Here is a 22,558-nt window from a genome sequence, read left to right as displayed (position 1 = left end):
CATACAAAGATCTTTGTAATGGTGGACAAACAGAGAATACAGAAAGCTATGCAGTGTTTGGAGCAGAGCAGAGGTATGACATGGCTGCTTTCACAGGTGGCCCAGCCTCTGATGAGGTGGGATGAGCCTGTGAAAGGTCCGGAATAGAGAGTGCTGGGTGGGTGGATTTGGCAGGTGTTGTACCTGGGTTTTCCACAAGAATATCATCCCTTTGGCAAGGGGTTGGGATTGGGTGTGTAAAAGGGATGGACTAGTATGTTGTGGAGGTTAGGAGGGCAATGGTACACCGCTTTAGGAGAGTTGGGTAGGATGTCACTCATTTCTAGCCATGTCGCTCATTTCTAGCCGTGATGATAGGTAATCAAAGCCTTGCTGAAGGATGTGGTTCTGTTATTCCAGTCCAGAGTGGTACCGGGTGACAAACGGCACGCAGTCTCTTACCTCCTCTGACTTTCCACCATGAGGTCCTTTTTGTGCAGACCGTGCCTGGACTTCTGTCACAATTTTAGTCTTTATTTCCATCTTCACTCCCAGTGCTATCTTTACCTTCCAGTAACGATTATATGGCCCCCAGTATTAGGTTTGACCTGCTGTCTTTTCAAAATTTTACAAAAATGCATATCATGCAGGGAAGGTCACCCACTGTGGTGTATGCTCAGCCTCTGTGCCCTTCCACAGTGGCACCCTCTCTTTCTTTTGTCATCCCACACTCAATACTCAGCAAAGTAGCTGTCTCGTTGTGGGGTGGTCATCAAGTACCTGCACAGTGGTAGCCACCTGACCATGTAGGGCACTGTTGGTGCCTGCATTGCACACTCCCCACATATGCTGTGCAGTGTGTGCCCATCGTGACTGGGGCACGGGGACTCCTGGCAATGGATTACTGGCCAGGCAGCCATTGCTGTGGCTGGGTGGTGTCCATGGGGAGATTCCCATTTGGAACGTGTGGCACCATGGTGGGTAGTTCCCACATGAAGCGACTTAAACTTTTCCCGCCTGTGGTCACACGACCCCAGCAGTCTCTTCACATGTAAAGGCCTCGTATAATGTAATGAAGTACAATCCTAACGCATTCCCTTCCGTAGGTACACTGTGGGAGGAACACGAGACTAGACAATGAGGAGCAAAATCCTCCCCCAAATACCTGGTCTTTACCAGGCTGATAGGTACACCTTTTTGGCCACAAAGTTTGGTTGAACTTATCGAAGACAAATATGAGAAAGTTGCAGAGCCATCTTTGGGATGAAGAGTGATCCTCTCCTGATTAAAATGTCATCTCCTGCCCTGTCACAGGCACTGCTCTCTTTTGAAAAGTTTGGCGACTCCCGAAAAGAGTCTCCATGTGGTCCAGGACATCATCTATCACCGTTATCCTCTTTAGGAATCTGATAATGAGCTGGAGGCCAAGTTAGAGTGATTTGGTGTGCACTCCATCCGTCGTGCCTGTAGGGGACCGAGGGAAAACGGTGTTGCTTCCCGGGCCTTCGTCTTGACTTTTGAGGGTGATATGTTGCCTGAGATGGTCGAGGTGATGGTCTACTGATGTGGCATGAAACCCTGTGTTCCTTCTCCTTGGGGATGCTTCAGATGTACGAAGTTCAGACATATGTCTTCTCATTGCACTGCTACCCCTCTCTGCAGGGATAGTGGACATCCTCTGCACCCAAATGTTCCTTGTGGCCCCCTGGCCCCCCACAACCCCCCCCCCCCCCACCCCCCACCCCATCTGTGTAAACTGTGGCGATCTCCAAATTCCTTGCTCACCAGATTGCTCAATTTTTAAGCGTTAGAAGAAAGCCCAGGAGTATAAGACCCTGGACAAGATCACATATCAAGAGGCCAGAAAATGTATGAGTGTCTTAATCCCATACAAATGATGTAATCTTACACTACAGCCACAACATCGCCACCTTCTCTGTTGATGGTGCTTCCGTCTTGAGGTGTAGCACATTATATCACTCCTGTCTAGAGCCTGTGTATTGGGAGAATGACTCACGCGTGCACAGTGACAGATGGTCTGAAGCGGGTTCAGTGGAGTATGTAGTTCTAATTTTCATCTGCTTGAGGACAGTAGTGAACAGAGACATTCAGGAAATAGATCAAGAGAATTATTTTAATTGTTCTGTTTATTTCTTGAAGGCTTTTTTGTTTATTTAGTTCATACAGGTTTTATATGCTTCTAGATGTGTGAATAATGTGTGAATCTGGTCTAAAGTAAATTGCAGGTCATTGTTCTACTGATGGACATTGTACAACAGGGAATTTTGTATCATATGTTAAGTAAGTTTATGGTAGAATGAGAGTTAATTTGAGTGCAAATGAAAATAGTTAATTCTGCAAAGTATAAACAAAATATCACAATGTTAAATATTTATTTCAGGAAAAAGTACAGTTCAAAAGTGTATTATTTGTTGATTGGTTAGTCGTAAAAAGTGCAGACTAACATGGGAGAATAATGTTTTTTCATTGGCCTTAAAGGACACTGACGAATCAGAACAGAGTATTCTCCACGTGTCTTTTCTCTTTGAGATATAGAATGCTCACAGCAGTATAAGCATTCAGAGCCCAGCCTTTCAATGGTACGGTCGAGTGTAGTATGAGCTCTGAAGGAGGTTATAATTTGCTGGTTTTAGTTGTGCTACATGATTCAAAAGTGTTTTAAAGTGAAGGAATATTTATTTTGGTGTGTTTTTTTATAAAGTACAGATTTTTAAGTAATTTAGTGTACAAGAAAAGACAGTAACCCTGTGTGGGATATTGAGCAGATTGGTGACTAAAAACTTGAGTGCATTAGACACCAATAAACTTAATATTATAGCAAACATTTTCATTTAAGAACAGTACATGCTTAGTAGCTGTTTGGAATTTGGGAAATACCTTACCATAAATTTGCTAATGTGAATGAAAGGGTTTTTGCATAACTGTGTTAAGATTAGCACAGACTTGGCAGTGAACATGTACATTATCAAGCTTGAGAATATACCAAAGTTTTTCTAGTATTTCCACCTTTCCTTCAAAATGAAGACCTTTTCCGCATCCTCAGAACAGTTACGTCGTATGCAGCCTGGTGGAGTTGCAGTACAGTAGGTTTCTGCTACTCACCACCTGAACTGATATAATGTGCCATTCAGTGAATGGGAACTCTCCAGTGCCCTAGCCCACTGCCCTGATATGCCTGCAGGGTCGGATTCCATCCATAGCCAAATGCTGAAACATCTCTCAGTGGATTGTCAGTGTCATGTCTATGCCGACTTTAATTGGATCTGGAATGAGGGTGAGTTCCCATCTCAGTGGTGAGAAAGCGTGCTAGTTCCAGTGCTGAAACTGGATAAGAACTCCTGGAGATGGACAGTTATTGCTCAATCAGCCTTACCAATGTTCTCTGTAAGTTGCTCAAATACGGGCCTTGTCCTGCATCTCAGAGCAGTTTTCACAAAGGCCACTCCACTGCTGATAATTTCTTTCACCTGGAGTCCACCATCTGGACGGCGTTGCACAGTATCTGATCACTGTCTTTTTTTATCTAGAGAAGGCTTATGACATGGCATGGGATCATCACATCCTTACTATGTTATATGAGTGGGTCGTCCACGGTCTTCTCCTGATTTTTGTCAAGAACTTCCTGTCACACCATACATTCTGGGCTCAAGTGAATGCTTCCCTCAGTAACACCGATATCCAAGAGCATGGGATACCACAGGGCTCAGCACTCAGAAACCCCCACTTTCCGGTGGCCGGTAATGGTCTAGCAGTGGCTGTGGGGTCTTTGGTGACGCGCTCCTTATATACCAATGATTTTTGGTTTTATTATTGCTCCTGTAGTATGGATGTTGCTGACCATCGTGTACAGGGTCCATACAAAAGGCACAGTGATGGGCTTTCACTCGTGGCTTTCAGTTTTCAGCTGCCAAGACTCGTGTCATATGCTTCTGTCACCATCACACTGCCCACACACACACACACACACACACACACACACACACACACACACGCAGAGCTTTACCTACATGATCAACTACTTTTTGTAGTTGGGACACACAGCTTTTTGGGACTAGTCTTTGATTCTCAGCTGACATGGCTTCCCCACCTTCGCCAGCTTAAGAAAAAAGTGCCCGCAACACCTCAGTGCAATTCACTGTCACAGTAACATTAGCTGGGGTGTAATCACTCTACCCTTTTGTGGCTCTACAAATCCTTGATACTCTCGTGTCCTCATTATAGGAGCCTTGCATATAGTTCAGCATCACCTTCATCATTGCGGATACCGGACCCCATTCATCACAGTGGGGTCTGCCTTGTGAAAGTGCCTTCCGAACTAGCCCTGTGAACAGTCTACTAGTCGAGGCTAGAGTCAATCCATTACCAATCAGGTGCCAACAACAGCTGCTCAGTTGTATGATGCTGTAGATATGTACATAACTAATTATGGTATACATGTCCGTAGCTTCCTGAACATCCCAACTACCATGTCCTTTTCCCCGGAAGGGAGCTCCACCTCCCACAACAGCGACTGAGAACTACAATTGCTGCACGCTTCCAGTGTCTCTGTTCAGAACAGCAACTTCCTCCATTGCTGCCTCTGGTCAGGGAGGCACTGCAATCTGCCCCCATGGCTTGTGACCTGACCTTGGATTTGCCACGATGTCTCCTTTGGTCCTGAAGATTCTGTTGACCCCAAGATTTTTCACCACCTGTTCCTGGCTGTCCTTGAGACATATCCGGGTTCGAAAGTGGTATTCACCAATGGCTCAACAGTAGACTTACAAACAGTCTTTGCATACACTCGTGCATGGTGCAGTGAACTCCACTCTCTGCTAAATGGCTGCAGTGTATTCAATGCTGAATTGATAGACATTCAATTAGCCATAGCCATGACAGTTCTTGCACTGCCAAGAGTGTCCTAATCTGTAATGACTCCCTTAGTGGCCAGAATCTCATCTCTGACCTCTGTCGAGCAGGATGGCCAGTCATTTTCATTTGGACTGCTAGTCATATTGGTATTTCAGGAAATGAATGAGCTGACCAGTTGGCCAAGCTGGGCCACTAGGATGCCGATTCTGGAAATAGGGGTCCCAGAACTGGACCTTCAGTCATTTATAAGCCATTGATTCCTGGCAATCTAATTTGCGCTGATCTCTCCAAACAAAATGAGGACAATTAAGGAGATCATGACCATTTGGCAGTCTTCCATTTGTGCTTCTTGCACAGAAACTACCATCCTCTGTCAACTCCATATTGGCCAAACTTGGCTGACCCATGGCCACATTCTCTGATGTCAGGAACCTCTGCTGCCAATGTGAAGCCTGTCTGATGGTGGTCCACTTGCTCATAGACTGCCCTAATTTGGCTACTTTGGGGCAGCATCTTAATCTTCCTGACATGCTACCTCTGGTGCTAGCAGACGATGCCAAAGTGGCTGACCTTATGTTTTACCCACGAAGGTGGTTTTTATTCATCTCTGTGAGGTAGGACTTTTTGCACTTATTGAATGCCTGAGGGGTTGGTGGGGCACCCCTTCCTGCTCTCCCCTCCTCAACCCCCACCCACCCCTCCCAATGGTCCCCTTAGTGCCCTTGCTCAGAGACCCAGCCTGGCCTTTACCCTTTCCACCTTTTTATTCTTTTTCATTTCTTGGTTTTAATGCCTTGTCTTGACTCATCTTTTAATGTCTTGTCAATGCTGTCTTTTTCCTGGGCTTTTATCTCTGTTTTTATTATATTAGTTACATTTAGGCTTTCCAGGATTTGCCTTTCACCTCCTTCCTTTGATGACCACTCTTCATTTCCCACTCAATGGATGAAGGGACTGATGATCTTGCAGTTTATTCCCTTCACCCCAAACTTACACCATTCCAGGTGGCCATGTGAATTCTTATGACTGCTGATAAAGCATCCATAAGTGGCCAGACTATATGGAAGAGATATTTTGGTGTGGAAGGTATGACAGCTGTGGAAATACAGGGAGTGTTAGTGGTTGGCATAATGCAGGCTATAAAAGTCTCATTTAGGTGGCCCATAAACAAGTTAGCGTAGGAGGGAATCATGGCTGTGCTGCAGAATTGTATGTACACCTACCTTTCAAAGGAGAAGTTGTTCTGGGTTACAGTAAAGTTACTAATGTGTAAGAGAAATGTGGTAGTGGCTTTGGTGTCTGAGGGACGTTGGGAAAGATAGTGGTCAATAGCGGTAAAATCATGTACGTGAGGGATGTTGGTATATAATGAAGTGGTGTCAACAGTGATGAGTAGGGATCCAGGAGGTAAAGAGGTGGGGTTGGTGTGGATAGTCAGTGAAGGAAATGATTGCTGTCTTTGACATGGGAGGCTAAATGTTGAGAATTGGCTGTAGGTGTTGGTCAGTGACGATTTAAGTTCTTTCAGTGGAGCACAATAACCAATTACCCTGTGGCATCCAGAATTGTTGGTTTTGTGGATTTTTGGAGCATTCTGGGTGAGTGGGGAGTCATGGGGTATGGCAAAGTGGAATGTGAGAAGGGGTTCTGGGAAGTGCCTGAGGCTGTAAGTTATGATGGACTTCTGGGATGGAATCATTCTGGCAGAGTTTATGGGTGGAGGAGTCAGATAGTTGGCAGAGGCCTTCTGCCATGTAGTCACTGTAACAACAATCGTGGAACCTTTGTCTGCAGGTATGGTGATTAGGTCAGGATTTGTTTTTATGTTGTGTGCAGCTGTCCTTTCTGCTACTGAAAAGTTGGTGTTCTGAGGAATGGACTGGGAAAGGATGGTGAGGACAAGTTGGAGGTAAAGAATTCCTGGAAGGTGATCATGGGATGGTTAAGTGGAATAGATGAGGATCACAGTTGGGTGGAGGTATGAACTAGGAGAGCACAATCCACTGTTGCGATTATGTTGGCTTTGGTGGGAGAAATTGGTAGCAAAGAAGTGTTTTCATTGCAGGGATCAGGAGAAGGAGGCTGCATCTTTGACAAGTCCTACATTGTTAAATTTAGGTGTGGGGCTAAAGGTGAGCCTTTGGATATGGCTGAAACTTCTGTGAAGCTGAGGACTCTGGTGAAAAGGTTACCAACAGCATTACAGAAATGTTTCAGCTCTGGATTTGGTGGATTGTAGGTATGGAGTTTTGGAGGTTGTGGCAAGTTGAAAAGATCAGCTAGGCAGGGTCTGGTTGCTGCGAGCAATTGCTGAAGAGGAACACTGTGGGTAGGTAAGGGGCAGTATGATGTCACCAGGTCAGAAAAATTATGGAGGTGGTTTCTGGAATCCGTGGAGCAGGGATCAATTGTGGCATAGAGGAAACAGGAATGCCACGGAAATGGCAAATGAAGATGTTAGATGCTTGTGAAGGGAGTTGGATAGCAGTAAATACGTGTGAAAAATATGTAAAGACATGCAAAGGCAGCTGTCATCCTTTCCACACCAAAAAGTCCCTCCCATATAGCCTGGCCACCTGGGGATTATGTTGTCTGCAGTGACAAGATCTCCCTTGCACAGTGTGGAGAGGGTCTCAACAAGGCCTTCACAGAAGGCACAATCCCCCACAGAAGGCACAATCCCCCAGACCCAGTCCACAAACTGATCACCGATGCAGTTTCCTCCCACATCCCAAATCCTCCCACCACCCCCAAGAACCAGCTACAAGGAGTGTCCTCTTCATCACCCGACGCCACCCTAGACAGGAGCAAATGAACCACATTCTTCGTCAGGGCTTTGATCATCTATCATCCTGCCTTAAAATGAGGAACATCCTACCCAGTACCTTTCCTATCCTTCCTAAAGTGGTGTTCCTTTGCCATCCCAACTTCCACAACATCCTAGTACATTCGTATGCCAGTTCCAGCCCCTTGCCACAGGGATCATACCCCTGTGGAAGACCCCGGTGCAAGATCTGTTCAGTCCACCCACCCAGGACATCTTATTCCAGTCTTGTCACAGGTTTATCCTACCCTATCAGAGGCTTGCCCACCTTTGAAAGCAGCCATGTCATACGCCTGCTCTGTTGCAATCACTGCACAGCTTTTATATTGGTATGGCTACCAATCAGGTGTCACCAGGATGAACGGCTACCACCAGGCTGTGGCCAAGTGCAAAGTAGACCATTCAGTGGCACAATATGCAGCTGAACATAAAGTGCTTAGTTTCAGTGGGTGGTTCACTACCCAAGCCACATGTATCCTTTCATCCACCACCATATTTTCTGAACTGCGCAGATGGAAATTACCCATAAAACACATTTCTCCATTCCCAAAATTATCTTGGAGTCAATCTACAGTATCCTACTATCCCCACATCCTCCACCCAACAGTTTCCACCCCCTCTGTTCTATTACTTCCTTCCAATTTTCATCTCTGTGTGTGCTGCCCTCTACTAAGCACCTGCCTGTCTTTACCCTTTGCTGCTCCTCTCTTTTTTCACTTCTCATTTCCTCCAACCCTCCACATCTCCCTGCCCCACTGCCTCCCAACATGGTACCTGTTGGCAGCCTATGTACTCCCTGCATGCTCTCCCGGATAATGCTCTTCTCTTCCCCCACCTGTACTATGCTATTCCTTCTCCTTCACCACCCACTCCAAACTGCTGCATTCCTTTCCAAGTTGCCAGGGGTGGTGGTCATATGTGCATGAAGTGCGCTTGATTGTGTGATTTTGTGTGTGTGTGTGTGTGTGTGTGTGTGTGTGTGTGTGTGTGTGTGTGTTATCTTTTCCGATTAAGGCTTTCTCCGAAAGTTAATGTGTTAAATTTGCCTTTTAGCTTGTGAGCAAGGAAAAGCTTAGGGAAGGTTTTCAATTATGCTTAAAGTTTGTAGGAAGTCACTAAGAGCTCTCATATGAAACACTGTATGAATATAAACTGGGTAGTTTGTACTCCATTGAACTATGTGCCTTACAATGATATAGTTGTGCAGTTATGTTCAGCTGTATAGGTCAATACTGTCTGCAAACAGTGTTGAACAGCATTAGTACTAAAGAAGTAATAAATGAAAACTTATTGCCTGATGCTGATGTTTGACTGCTTGAACAGCAAAACTGTAGTAGTAAGAGATAAGAGAAAAGGTTTGTAAAGGTTTGAAAGTATGTGTCATCTTTGTAGGAAGTCACCAAGTACTCTTATTCTCAAATACTAGATAAATGTAGTCCTATATTTGTGTGCCATCTGCTATGCTGTCTCAAGACAAACACACAGTAATACTTGTCTTATTGTGTTAAACTTTTAGCATATCATTGTACTTCTTAATGTGTTGATTATGATGGCATTTTAAAATTTTTAATTTCAGTCAGTAATTACACAAAATATTGAAAATTGAGCTTTTGTTACCCATACACTGCAACTGGTACTGGATTCTGGTATAATGTTTTAGTGATATAGCTTCCTTGTCCCTCGCAGCCTCCCAGACTTGTATCTTCACATTTCCAGCTGTTTCAGTTAACATTGATCATTTTTGTCAAGAAAAGTCTTCCTATAATGAAGATGCTTTTTAATCTTGGCTTGGTGACTTCTTTAAATCTGAATTATTAAGTGTGGGAGTGCTCTTTTTTCTGGTGTCTAATTAGTAAACTAACACAGCATTGGGAGAATCTCAGTGGATTTTTGTCATGTAGATAAACAGTAATTTGAATATTGGCTGTTGGTCCATTGTTACTTCCAATTTCTGTCTTCCATACAGTGTGTTTTTCTGAGCCAGAATTTTTAGCAGCTTTTCTTTGTGCCCAACATGTACAAACCTATCCTTTTATTTTCCTCTTTTTGTAGCTCAAATTGCCCCCCACTGCCCCCCATCCCCATACTTCACCCCCCCCCCCCCTCTCTCTCTCTCTCTCTCTCTCTCTCTCTCTCTCTCTCTCTTTTCAGCTGGTGGTAATTAGTCTCTCTTCCACCTGAAATACTGTGAAATTGTGTCACTATATTCCATTACATGTTACATATTACACTCCAGTGTCAACAGTGTGGTCAAAAGCGAACAGATGGGTAATAAGATAGTGAGTGGAAGTAGAATTTGCAGTGTATCTAAAGCTATCTGCAACACCTTCTCTATTCTTCCATAATTGAAACACTACTATTCATTAACAGGACAGGCTATAGGTTTGTGAAAACCAAAAGCGGAAGAGTCATTAAAGCTAATAATTTTTACATCTTATGAATAATGAACCCTTATGTAATTGACACCACTCCACAAAACAAACTGAATTGCACATGGACTTGAAATATTGTGACAGGCTCCATCACAGTGTGTATTCCATGTATTGAATAAAGTACTATTTTAAATTATAGATTCAAAGAATCTGTGCTTTTGTGATTCCTGTAAATACATGTTAGTGTGTTGTTCAGTCCGTATACTAGCACTTTTACGGAAACAAATAAGTAATATATTAACAGTATTGTTTGTTGATGGAAAACCTAGGACAAAATATAATATTGTGCGAGGATTGATCACTAATCACTGAATAGAAATTGTACTGAAAAGCAGAGTGGATGATCTCTCTCTCTCTCACACACACACACACACACACACACACACACACACACACAGAATTGCCTCCTGGCATTGCAGGATGACAGGGTGATCACTTGCAATTAGGCAAGGAGCAATTTGTAGAGGAGTAATAATTAGTGGTCCATCCTCACACACATGTTGTGCAGTATTAAAGTAGTGGCAGTTATGTTTCACTAACTAATGTCTAATATGTCAATATAAACTTCAAATGGAAAATGAAGAGAATAGAATTATATAGATCTTAAAACTTTTTTACAGGTGTGAAGATGACAAATGAAGCACCAAAAGGCCTGAGAATGAATCTGCTGCGGTCATATTCAACTGACCCCGTCTCAGATCCTGTCTTTTTTAACAGTTGCTGTCAAGTGCGAGAATGGCAGAATCTGCTTTTCAGCTTATGCTTTTTTCATGCTCTCGTACAAGAACGTCGTAAATTTGGGCCTCTCGGATGGAATATTCCCTATGAATTTAATGAGTCAGATTTGCGAATAAGTGTTATGCAGTTGCAGGTATGGACTTATAACTCCTGTTATTTCAGTCCTTTCACTATTATGATGTATAAAGCAGTAAAAGTATAAAGCATGTAAAAATTTGTAATATAACAAGAAAAACAATCAATTATTGACAAATTGATTTAATTAGATGGATAAAAAGCCTACTCACCAAGCGGTAGCAGAACACACATGTAAAAGATGGTTGTAATTGGCAAATTTTCAGAGCCAGTGGCTTGTAAACTATTGTCATGTTTGAGTTTAATGAACACGTGAGGTGACAAAAGCCACCTTGTATGTACACATACAAGGCGGCGGTAGTAGCCTGTACACAAAGTAGAAAAGGGTAGTGCATTGGCAGAGCTGTTATTTGTACTCAGGTGCTTCACATGAAAAGCTTTACAATGTGGTTATGCTAAAACAACAGGAATTAACAGACTTTGAATGTGGAATGATAATTGGATCTTGATGCATTGAACATTACATTTTGGAAATCATTACGGGAATCAGTATTCCAAGATCCACAGTGTCAAGTGTAAAAATACCGAATTTCAGGCATTATCTCTTATCATGGACAGTGCAGCGGCCACTGGCCTTTACTGCCAGAAATACCGAATTTCAGGCATTATCTCTTACCGTGGACAATGCAGTGGCCAACGGCCTTCCCTTAACAATCAAGAGCAGCAGCATTTGCTTAAGGTTGTCAGTGCTAGCAGACAAGCAATACTGTGTGAAATAATCACTGAAATCAATGTGGGATATACAACAAACATATCCATTAGGACAATGAGGTGGAATTTACCATTAATGGGCTACGGCAACAGATATCCAACACAAGTGCCTTTGTTTAAAACATAACTTCGCCTGTAGCACCTCTCTGTATTGATTGGAGCATAGATGACTGGAAAACGATGGCCCGGCCAGATGAGTCCTCATTTCAGTTGGTAAGTGAGCCGTGGCGGCTCTAATCTTGGTGGCATGGCATTCCACTCGTGCCACTTAGGTTGCCAATATCAATTCAGTTGTGTGTTACGAGCTGTGTCTTTGGTCAAAGTGTGTGTGTTGTCGATTTGGCGGGCCTGTGGAGCAAGTTGGCTGGAGGGTACATGGCTTGCAAGTTGTTGCATTTGGGGAACTCAGGCTGTCCGGCACAGGCCTCGAGAAGCCGTGAAAGGTTAAATCGGTTGGAGGCAAGCCTTGCTAGTTTGCTTAAGGATTGGTAGCAGTGAGCTGTGGGAAGACCTACGGTCATTGTGTGCAACCTGGTCTGCGAGTTCCCAGCCTACTCTGCAAGCTTAAATTTTACAGCATCTCAACGACTGCCTGTAAGGATTGGAGGCAATAACACCCTAGCTGGAATCCTGCTCCACAATTCCTTCACATCTGTGTTTTCTTATTTTTAAGTACTTGATGTTGTAAGGCCATGTCTGTGTTATACGGAATGGGACCTGTTATGCACGATCATCTGTCAGTGTTACTAATCGTAATTTGTGTTCTAGGCTACATGTCATACAAGTGTACAAGTATTCCCTGTTATAAATTGTGAGAAGTGAATTTAACTGTAACATTATCTGTGTGGGAGGTAAAGCAATCTTGGAAGATGTATATGGTTGAGTTATTGCACCACCAGGTGCTGAATTTTTTCTTCTGAATAATAGTAATTTTAAGGAGTGCTAAACTTGCAACTGTAGCCACTCGTGACATTAGTTCACATTTTCCACTCATTAGGCATTCTTAAGTGTTAGCCTTATTTGCACAGATTACTGTTCCCTCTGTTGGCACGGTAGCTTTGTAGCTGTCAAATGACAGGTTACTGTTCCCTGGGCCTGGACCACAGGCACGTTTGCTTTCTAACCACAGTGGCACCTCCATCATCGAATGGTGTCTGGGCTGGCCAGCAGTCCGGTGCCCCTGCCAGTCGCGTCATGGTGGCTCAAGTTAAGTAAAGTTAGTCGTTTGATGCGTGCCACAGTAGAGTGTCACCAATTAAATGGGAACCAGTAGTTTGCTCTATTTGGTGAATTTTATGAGCTCAGGAGGGTTAAAGTGTGTTGCCCAAGCCCAAGGTTCCTCCTCATTACACCTCTTTAACTACTTGTCTAAACCTCGCACTCTTATTACTACTTCTCAGTAAGTTAAGACCTGTTACTTATCAATATAAATTTTCAAGTCTTACCTTGGTCCACAGTCATTAGCTAACTCCACTTATGGTGAAACTTGGCTGCTTGTTACTTATTGCCTGCAATATCTATCTGTTGTAACTCTCAGCTTACTTTGAATTTTGGGCAATTGTGTGTTTATAAAAGTTTATTGTCAACATTTCTGCTGGTTTGCACCAGTTGGAAGAACATTTCAATTGTGGGTACTCCCAACTTATCTTGAATTTCATATTTATTAATGGTCATTTTCCATCTATGGTTACAGTCTACCAGTTGGGATTAGTATTTAAATATTATACCTTCCCAGTTTGCCTGTTTTTTATGATTGTGAATTTTATTGCTTAAGAGACCTTTTATTAGGACTTATACATTGCTAAGTGGCCTTCCAACAGCTATGGTCAGTGACCTGACTTGTGATCCTTCCTGTGTTTGGATGAATGTTATCCAATTGTGTAATGGTTACCTAAGCTTGGAAATTGTTAGTACATTTAATAGTTGCCATTATAAGTCATTTGGTTGATAAAATTGTTTGCTGAACCTGCTTGAAGCCACACCCAGTTGGTGTGACCTTTTCCTGTGTTGGTAACTGTATACTTCCAGTTTCAAGACCTGCTCTTAATGGTATAATTCTTAAAATTTATTTTAATGAATTGAGACTGTTTAAGTTTTGATTGTGAGATTTCTGATTCTTATAATAAGTTATTTTAAATTGTAATTATAATATTTTTGTTAAGTAATAAAGTATATTACATGAAACAACAAATGACAAAATATGAGGGCCCAACTTCAATGTTTTCATTAAAGCTATCCCAACCCTAGTGTTGAGTTATGAGTAAGACTGATTGTAGGATTTGAGTGTGATGCAGACGCCATATAGCCTTGGGCTCAAGTTATCGACAAGCACTGTGCAGGCTGGTGGTGGCTACACATGGTATGGGCTGTGTCCTATGATCCAACTGAACTGATCATTGACTGGAAATAGTTACATTCAGTTACCTGGATACAATTTCAGTCATTCATGGACTTTATGTTCATGACTGGTTTGAAGAACATTCTGGACAATCTGAGTGAATCATTTGATCGCCCAGATTGCCTGATATGAATTCCATCAAACATTTATGAGACATAATGCAGATGTCAGTGTGTGCACAAAATCTTGCACTGGCAACACTTCCGCAATTATGGGTGGCTATGGAGGCAGTGTGGCTCATTATTTCTGGTGGGGACTTCCAATAATTTGTTGAATCCATGCTCTACACCTAGCAAAAGGAGGACTGACATGATATTAGGAGGTATCCCATGACTTTTCACCTCAGTGTAAATGTTTTATGTGAATGGGGTACAATGTTCTGCTGTGCCGATTATGTAGTATGAAGCCATCAGTGCATTTCATTGTGGTTTACATAAAGTGAATAAGTATTCATAAAAAAGCCATATAAAGATTGAAATGTGAAACTGTAGACAAGGACTGCCAGGTGAGGACATGCCAATAACAACATTAAATAAGAGAATTTTCAGCCTTATGTGACGAAGTGTCCACTATTCATTTTGTAATGTATATCAGTGTACACATGTGATAAATTATGGAGAATCTAGTGAAAATTACGTTTTTCCCTTCGTGAAATAAGATAAATATATAACAATATTATGAGAAGGAAAATTGCTACTCACCATGTAGCGGAGATGCTGAGTAGCAGATAGGCACAACAAAAATAGTTTCACTCTTAAAGCTTTCTGCCAATGGACTTTGTCAGCAATAGACACACATACGCACACAAACACTTGCGCAAATGCAACTTACACACACGGCTGCAGTCTGAGGCAACTGAAACCACACTGCGAGCAGCAGCACCAGTGCGTGATTGGAGTGGCGACTCTGTTGTGGTAAAGAGGAGACTGGAGCGGGGAGGGGGACAGATAGTATGGTGGGGATGGTGGACAGTGAAATGCTGCAGGTTAAGCGGAGGGCAGGGGAGAGGTGCGGATGGGGAGGTCACTAACACCACCTATCCCTTAAGAGGCAGGGCTACCTGTGAAACCAGTCATGTTGTCTACAAGCTAAGCTGCAACCACTGTGCTGTATTCTATGTAGGCATGACAACCAATGAGCTGTCTGTCCACATGAATGGCAACTGACATACTGTGGCCAAGAAACAAATGGACCACCCTGTTGCTGAATACGCTGCCAAACATGATATCCTTCATTTCTATGACTGCTTCACAGCGTATCCCATATGGATCCTTCCCACCAAGCGTTTCTGAATTGTGGATGTGGGAACTTTCCCTGCAATACTTCCTGCATTCCCGTAACCGTCCTGGCCTCAACCTTCGTTAGTCACTGTCCTCACCCATCCAGCCTCATCCCTGCTACCATTCCAGCACTATACAGCCATCATTCCACCACACACAGTCTTTTGTTGTCTTTCTCTCTTTTTCTCTCTATTTCTCTCCTTTTCCGCTACTTCCCCCTGCTCCCCCAACTCTCCCCTGCCTTCTCCCTAACCTGCAGCATTTCACTGCCCGCCATCCTTACCGTACTACCTGTCCCCCTCCCCACCCAGCTTCCTCCTTGCCCCCACCCAGTCGCCACTCCCATCATGTGCTGGTGCTGCTGCTCACAGTGTGGTTTCAAATGCCTGAGGCTGCAGTTGTGTATATGAGTTGCGTTTGTGCGCTTTTTTTGTTGTGCCTATCTGTGACTCAGCATCTCTACTATAAGGTGAGTAGCAACTTTCCTTCTCATAATTTGTTACATTCCATGCTGGATTTTACTCAAAACCATCCCTTGCAAGCCTCCCAATAATTCCTAACATCCAGCATGGCCTCACATCTCTTTGTCAGTTCCCTACAACATGGCCCTAATGTGTCCTCTGCATAACTCCAGGCTCTTTGTCTGCAAAAAGCTGGTGATTCCAGTGTTATCTTCCCAGCAGACAAAGGCTCTACCACTGTGGTACTTGACCAACAAGAGTATGTAACTGAGAGTCTACACTAGCTGTCTAACACATCTACGTACAGTGTCTGCCATCAAGATCCCATTTGTGTCTGTCCTTTAGTCCCTCCTTAAAACCTCATGCCCCCACAAGAACTAACACTTCAATCTGTGGAACTTCTTACTCCACACAAACCACACACCCACACCTTTATGTTCTTCCTATGGCCCACAAAGCCGATCATCCTCGCACATCCTATAGTTGCCAGCAACATGCTGAACAAATATCTGCCTTAGTTAATCAACACCTACAATGTTGATGATAATACACTACTGTTGAAGGGGAAGCTAAATGAAACACAAAATTACAGTTACATTATGCTAAAGCACAATATTACACCACGTTAAGTGACTTCATGAGATCTAAGTTCTGGTGGCAATCATAAAATTTCAAACACTGACTTAGGAAAAACACTCATTGAGTGGATTAAAGTAAATTTATTGCACTAATCATATAATTACTTAAACAGCAATAAGGCTAATGGTTCATCAATATATATTAGTACCGCCACTTGCAGAATACGCAGTTCTATCTCACAATTTACTACAAAATGTGTTATTCACGATATTCATAAGTGTCTGAAAATTGCCAAAAAACATAAATACACACTGAAATCACAAGGAAAAGACTGAACAAAGATACTGCAGCAAAAATTTCTATGAAACGCAAAAGTAATTTACAATGGATGATATGATATGAATTTGGCACAGCACTTGCAGGCACACTATGTTGTGAGACACACAGTCCTGGACACAGTCACTGAAAGTTTTTGGGAAATGACACAAACAGTTGCATATATTGGGAATGACATGACTGACATGTCAGAGATGAACACTGTAGCTTGTGGATGTCCTACTCAAAATAATGAAAGTCTTGGAGCTTGAACAAAACATGTATTCAACTTGTGGGAGTAGTGATGCTAAGCAAGTGTGTCAACTTTAATAGTGTACATCATATTTTTAATCAAACCAAAAGATAACTAGGGAGCACCATTTTTAGTTAAAGTTTAGTTTGTTTATTTGTGAATTCCCATGGTGCTGGTAGGACTGTGTTGTGATAGAATGCTTCACAATCAATTGAAATTAAATGGTTTTTCATGCAGAAAGTGTAAAAAACGTGTAGTCAAAGGAATTCGGTGAATTAAGTGCAACTTTTGGTTACATGAGAAGTGCGCAAATGTGTGTCTGAGATTTATAAATGACGATATTCAGTGGACGTGCCTCAACTGTAATAATGATGAAAATCCGCGACTAACATCCACGCTAAGTTCTAAGGATGAAATTATTCATCTTATTCAAAGTGAGATTGATGCTCTGAAAGCAGAATTGATGTTACTAAAGCAAGAAAATATTGTATCGAAACGTGAAAAGTGTCGTGCATGTGAAAAAACTTAAAAAGTATTAGATGGACCTACTTCGGCAAATACGCAGAGTGACACAGCTGACAAACAACAAAAAATTTCAGCCACCATTACAAAAGAAAAAGAATTGAAGATACTGGAGAACCAAACAAATATAAATGGACCAGCGTAACATACAAAAAAGACAGAAAGAAGCATTACAATAACAGAGAAAGTGAATTCCTCATTATAGATGACTCATTGTTGAAAAACTTAGCCGTACCAAACTCCAAAATCGACATTCGACCTGGAATCAGGATGCATCACTCGCATACACACCTAAACAATGTCTTAAACGCAAGACAGAACACAGCATATAGTTGTTGTTGTTGTTGTGCTCTTCAGTCCTGAGACTGGTTTGATGCAGCTCTCCATGCTACTGTATCCCGTGCAAGCTTCTTCATCTCCCAGTACTTACTGCAACCTACATCCTTCAGAATCTGCGTAGTGTATTCATCTCTTGGACTCCCTCTACGATTTTTACCCTCCACGCTGCCCTCCAATGCTAAATTTGTGATCCCTTGATGCCTCAGAACATGTCCTACCAACCGGTCCCTTCTTCTTGTCAAGTTGTGCCACAAACTCCTCTTCTCCCCAATTCTATTCAATACCTCCTCGTTAGTTATGTGATCTACCCATCTAATCTTCAGCATTCTTCTGTAGCACCACATTTAGAAAGCTTCTATTCTCTTCTTGTCCAAACTATGTATCATCCATGTTTCACTTCCATACACGGGTACACTCCATACAAATACTTTCACAAACGACTTCCTGATACTTAAATCTATACTCGATGTTAACAAATTAGCATAGCAGAAATCCACAATGTGTTTTTATCCATGTGGAACAAATTTGCTTCAGAACAACAGTGAGGAAGAAATTGTAAACCACACAAGGAACCTCATCCAAATGGCCAGAAGACTCTACACAAATTCCAGAATAATAATAAGTGGCATTGTGTACAGAAAATTGGTGAGTGATAGCTATGTGCAGACAATAAACGGCAATATTAAAGAACAGTGCTATAAACTAGGAATCGTTTTCATTGATCCTAACAAATTTCTAAGTTCAAAGTGTCTTGCCAAAGATGGTCTACATCTGAATAGGTTGGGCTCAAAAATATTCAGTAAGATGTTCATATATACTTGCCAGATCATAAAAAATAAGGGAAACTTATGAGTAGTGATGGGGGTGAAAAAACTTGTGTAGCATTAAGAAAGACAGAACCAAACCATTATCTGGCAAGAAATGTGCTAAAGCAAAGTGTGATAGTCAAAATAGGTATGTTATCCACTGGAATATAGATGGCCTAAACACGGATGCTTCTAACAATAAAAGCTCCAAAATAGATGAATTGGAAATCATTCTGTGAGAATGTGCAAATATTAAAGTTGTTTGTTTAAATGAGCACTGGTTTACTAAGGACACAATTAAAATTCCAAACAGTATGGGGAACTTCAGATTATCAAGTAACTTTTGCGGAAGAGGCAAGTCACATGGAGGCTCATGTATACTTCTACACAGTGATATAAATTATGAGACCAGAAACTATTTTAATTATTTAAATGGAGAATGTGTGTTCGAGAGCTGTTGTGTAGAAATAGTGGACTCACTAGCAAATGTTATAATAATCTCATTATGCAGAATTCCATGGACATCAACAACAGAGCTATTCTTATCTAAGCTTCAAATTATGCTAGAAGACCTTTGTAGAGAAAAAAAGAAAAAAAGTTGTAATAGCTTCTAAGTTTAATATTGATATCACATGTGATAGTAGCCATGCTTCAAGATTCACTGACTTAGTAAGGAAATATGGTTTCAAATGGCATTTCTTTGAAATGTGCAATCAGCAACATGCATTGACAATGTTCTAACTAATTATGTATATGTAGATATGTATAAATTTTGTCTAGATCTAGGTATTTCAGATCATTGTGCATTGTTCATTGAGCTGCCACAGACAGACAGGAACATTTCACATATGAAAACCCATATGAGCAGGAACTTCAGCAAAGAAAACTTGCTAACATTTAGTGAGAAGCTAAGAGATAAAACATGGCCTTTTCATTATTGTAACTCAAGTGACAAAAACTTTGAGAAATTCGTAAATAGTTTTCTTGGGGACTTTAATGAAACATTTCCACCTAGACTCTGCAGCAGTAAAATAACAAATACAGTAAAGTGGATTACCCAGGGCAAAAAATTTCCAGTGTAAGGAAAAGGCAACTGCTCAGAGAACTAAAATATAATAAAAATACTGATTTGATTAAATATGGTAGACTCTATAAAACCATATTTAAAAGAGTTGTCAAGGCAGCAAAATAAGTGGCAAATAACAGGCTAATTTTAAATCATAAAAATAAGACAAAGGCTGTGTGGTCAGTCATTAAATCCAGGTTAGGTGTTAAAGCCTGTAACCAAGAAATTCCAGAAATTGACTTTGAAGGAAATACTATTGTAAATCCAACTCAAATACCAGAGTGCTTTAAGGGGGGTAGGTTGTCAAACGGGCCAACTTGGAGCAGGAGAGGCATCACAGGACATGTTAATTTCCAGTGTCCATACTTTTACAAATAAATTCATAAAACTTTGCCAGCATCTCCAGGAAGGATTCAGGATTCACACTCATTGCAGTGGAAGCTCGAAAACATAACAATTTTTTTATTTTGTTATTTTTTTTTTTAACGTGTGAAATTTCATCATTTTTTCACTTACTAATGGCTGCATTTGTTGCTATAGGTCCACTTTTCTTCATAAGTTAGAGAGATTCTTTGATGAATTTTGCATGGCATACATACTATACTTACAGGTGTAAGAAACTCTAGAATTCGTTTAATTTATGAAAGAACGAATGATCTGTTGTATTTTAAACTTCATGTTTAGAAAAAACACAAATTTTGTAGTTAATTACCTCAATTTTTAACACATTTTTAATAGATTTGGGAAATTCTAGAGTTTCATACATCTTTAAGTATGGTTTGTATGCTGTGCAAAATTCATCAAACCATCTCTCTTACTTATGAAGAAAAGTGTACCTATAGCAACAAATGCTGCCATTAGTAAGTGAAAAAAAATGATAAAATTTCACACGTAAAAAAAAAAAAAAAAAACTTCTTTATGTTTTCGAACTTCCACTGCTATGGGTATGAATTCTGAATCCTTCCTGGTCATGCTGACAAAGTTTTATGAATTTATTTGTTAAAGTATAGACAGGGGAAATTAAAATGTCCTGTGGTGCCTCTACTGCTCCAAGTCGACCCGTTTGACGTCCTACCCACCTTAATGAATTCTTTGCAAATATAACAAAGTCTGATGTAGATGAATCAGATTATCACGGCAAAGTAAATCCCTTTGGCCTAGGTGAAAACTCTGAAAACTTTATGAAATTCTCGAAAGTTTCTGTGGAGGATGTATAAAGTGCTATTCTTACATTAAGAAACAAAAAATCTGCTGGTTGAGATGGAATACCCACCAGAGTGGTACACAATAGAATGGCAAACCCACTAGCTCAGATAATAAATCAATGTTTTGAAGAGGGCTGTTTCCCAGAGGTACTGAAATATGCTGAAGTCGAACCACTCTTCAAAAAGGGTTCAAGAGAGATCATGGGAAATTATCATCCTAACTTGATTCTCCCAGTTCTATCTAAAATATCTGAAAAACTTGCTGTTGCACAAGTCCAAAACTTCATTGCAAAATATTCTGTCATTCTAAACAATCAGTTTGGTTTTCAGCAGGGGAAAGACACCATCAATGCAGTAAACAAGTAAACAGTTTCATTGAGAAATTAAGTACATCATTAGACAAGAGAAATAAGGTGGCAGGAATTTTCTGCAACCTCACAAAGGTGTTTGATTCCGTAAACCATGCATGGCTTGTTTACAAACTTGAAAAGTGTGGCATTAGCGGCAGTGCCCTACAATGGCTTAAATCCTACTTATCCAACAGAAAGCAAAGAGTTAATATTTCTTCAAATGGCACATATTATTTCTCTGACTGGAAACAAATATCTCAGGGTGTTCTACAAGGCTCCATATTAGGCCCAGTCTTATTTATCTTTTATGTTAATGACTTACCGTTAAATATCAGCTACCCATCTGTTCTGTTTGCAGATGATACTTCTGTCTTAGTTGAAGATCAGGACTCAGAAAAAATTCCCAAATCTGTGATCAGTACCCTCAGTACCTTAGAAACTTCGTTTCAGCTAAATGGGTTGAATCTAAACATATCTAATACTCACGTGATGCAGTTCAAATCCAAACAGTCAAAATGTGAGCAGATTAATATTGTACACAACAACCAAGGTACCGGTATAGAAGAAGCTGTCTCACTCAAATTCTTAGGTTTAAACGTACTAAAAAATTTGAGCTGGCAGGCACACATTGAATACCAGGCAAACAAACTGAGCAGCTTTGCATTTGCAGTGCAAATATTATCAACTGCAACTTGCATCAACACACAAAAAGTAGCATATACAAGTTACTTCAAATCCATTGTTAGGTATGGTATTGTTTTTTTTGGGTAACTCGACAAACATAGTGCGGATAGTCAAAATACAGAAAAAAATCATACGAAATGTGTGCACTGCAAATCACAAAGAACCATCTCGACCATTATTTAGAAAACTTAAAATATTAACTCTGCTATCCTTATACATATATGAGATTATTATATTTTTGTACACCAGACATGAATTATTTGAGGGAAACCATTTTGTCCATTCACGTGATACCAGAAAAAAAGAAAATTTTATGCTCCACACCCACCGCCTCAGACTGTATGCCCAGGGACCTCAATACATGGGAATGAAAATTTGTAATAAATTAAAAGGGAACAAGTTGATGTAGATGAATTTATGTTCACTTAAAAGAAAGCTATATGAGCTACTGACACTGAAGTGTTATTACTCAGTGGATGAATTCATGTGGGACAAACTGGAAATTTGAGCTGGGTACAGTGTGTTAGACATTCCAAGAAATATCCTTATAGTGTTGTTATTTATTATAGTGCTATTATTTATTAATGTAAAAACCATTGTAATTTTTTT

The 22,558-nt window shown here is 41.0% G+C and overlaps 1 protein-coding gene across 1 annotated transcript in view; it reads left to right on the top strand.

The window, feature by feature from the left end:
• LOC124594696 (dynein axonemal heavy chain 3) overlaps window positions 1-22,558 on the top strand; it is a 1,186,267-nt gene that overhangs the window by 1,022,431 nt on the left and 141,278 nt on the right. The window contains exon 59 of the mRNA XM_047133063.1: window positions 10,728-10,978. Coding sequence (XP_046989019.1) covers window positions 10,728-10,978 — 251 coding nt within the window. The remainder of the gene's footprint in view (window positions 1-10,727; window positions 10,979-22,558) is intronic.

This window comes from Schistocerca americana, chromosome 2 (assembly GCF_021461395.2).
Source record: "Schistocerca americana isolate TAMUIC-IGC-003095 chromosome 2, iqSchAmer2.1, whole genome shotgun sequence".
Classification (NCBI taxonomy): domain Eukaryota; kingdom Metazoa; phylum Arthropoda; class Insecta; order Orthoptera; family Acrididae; genus Schistocerca; species Schistocerca americana.
This window is presented reverse-complemented; position numbering and strand designations above follow the sequence as displayed.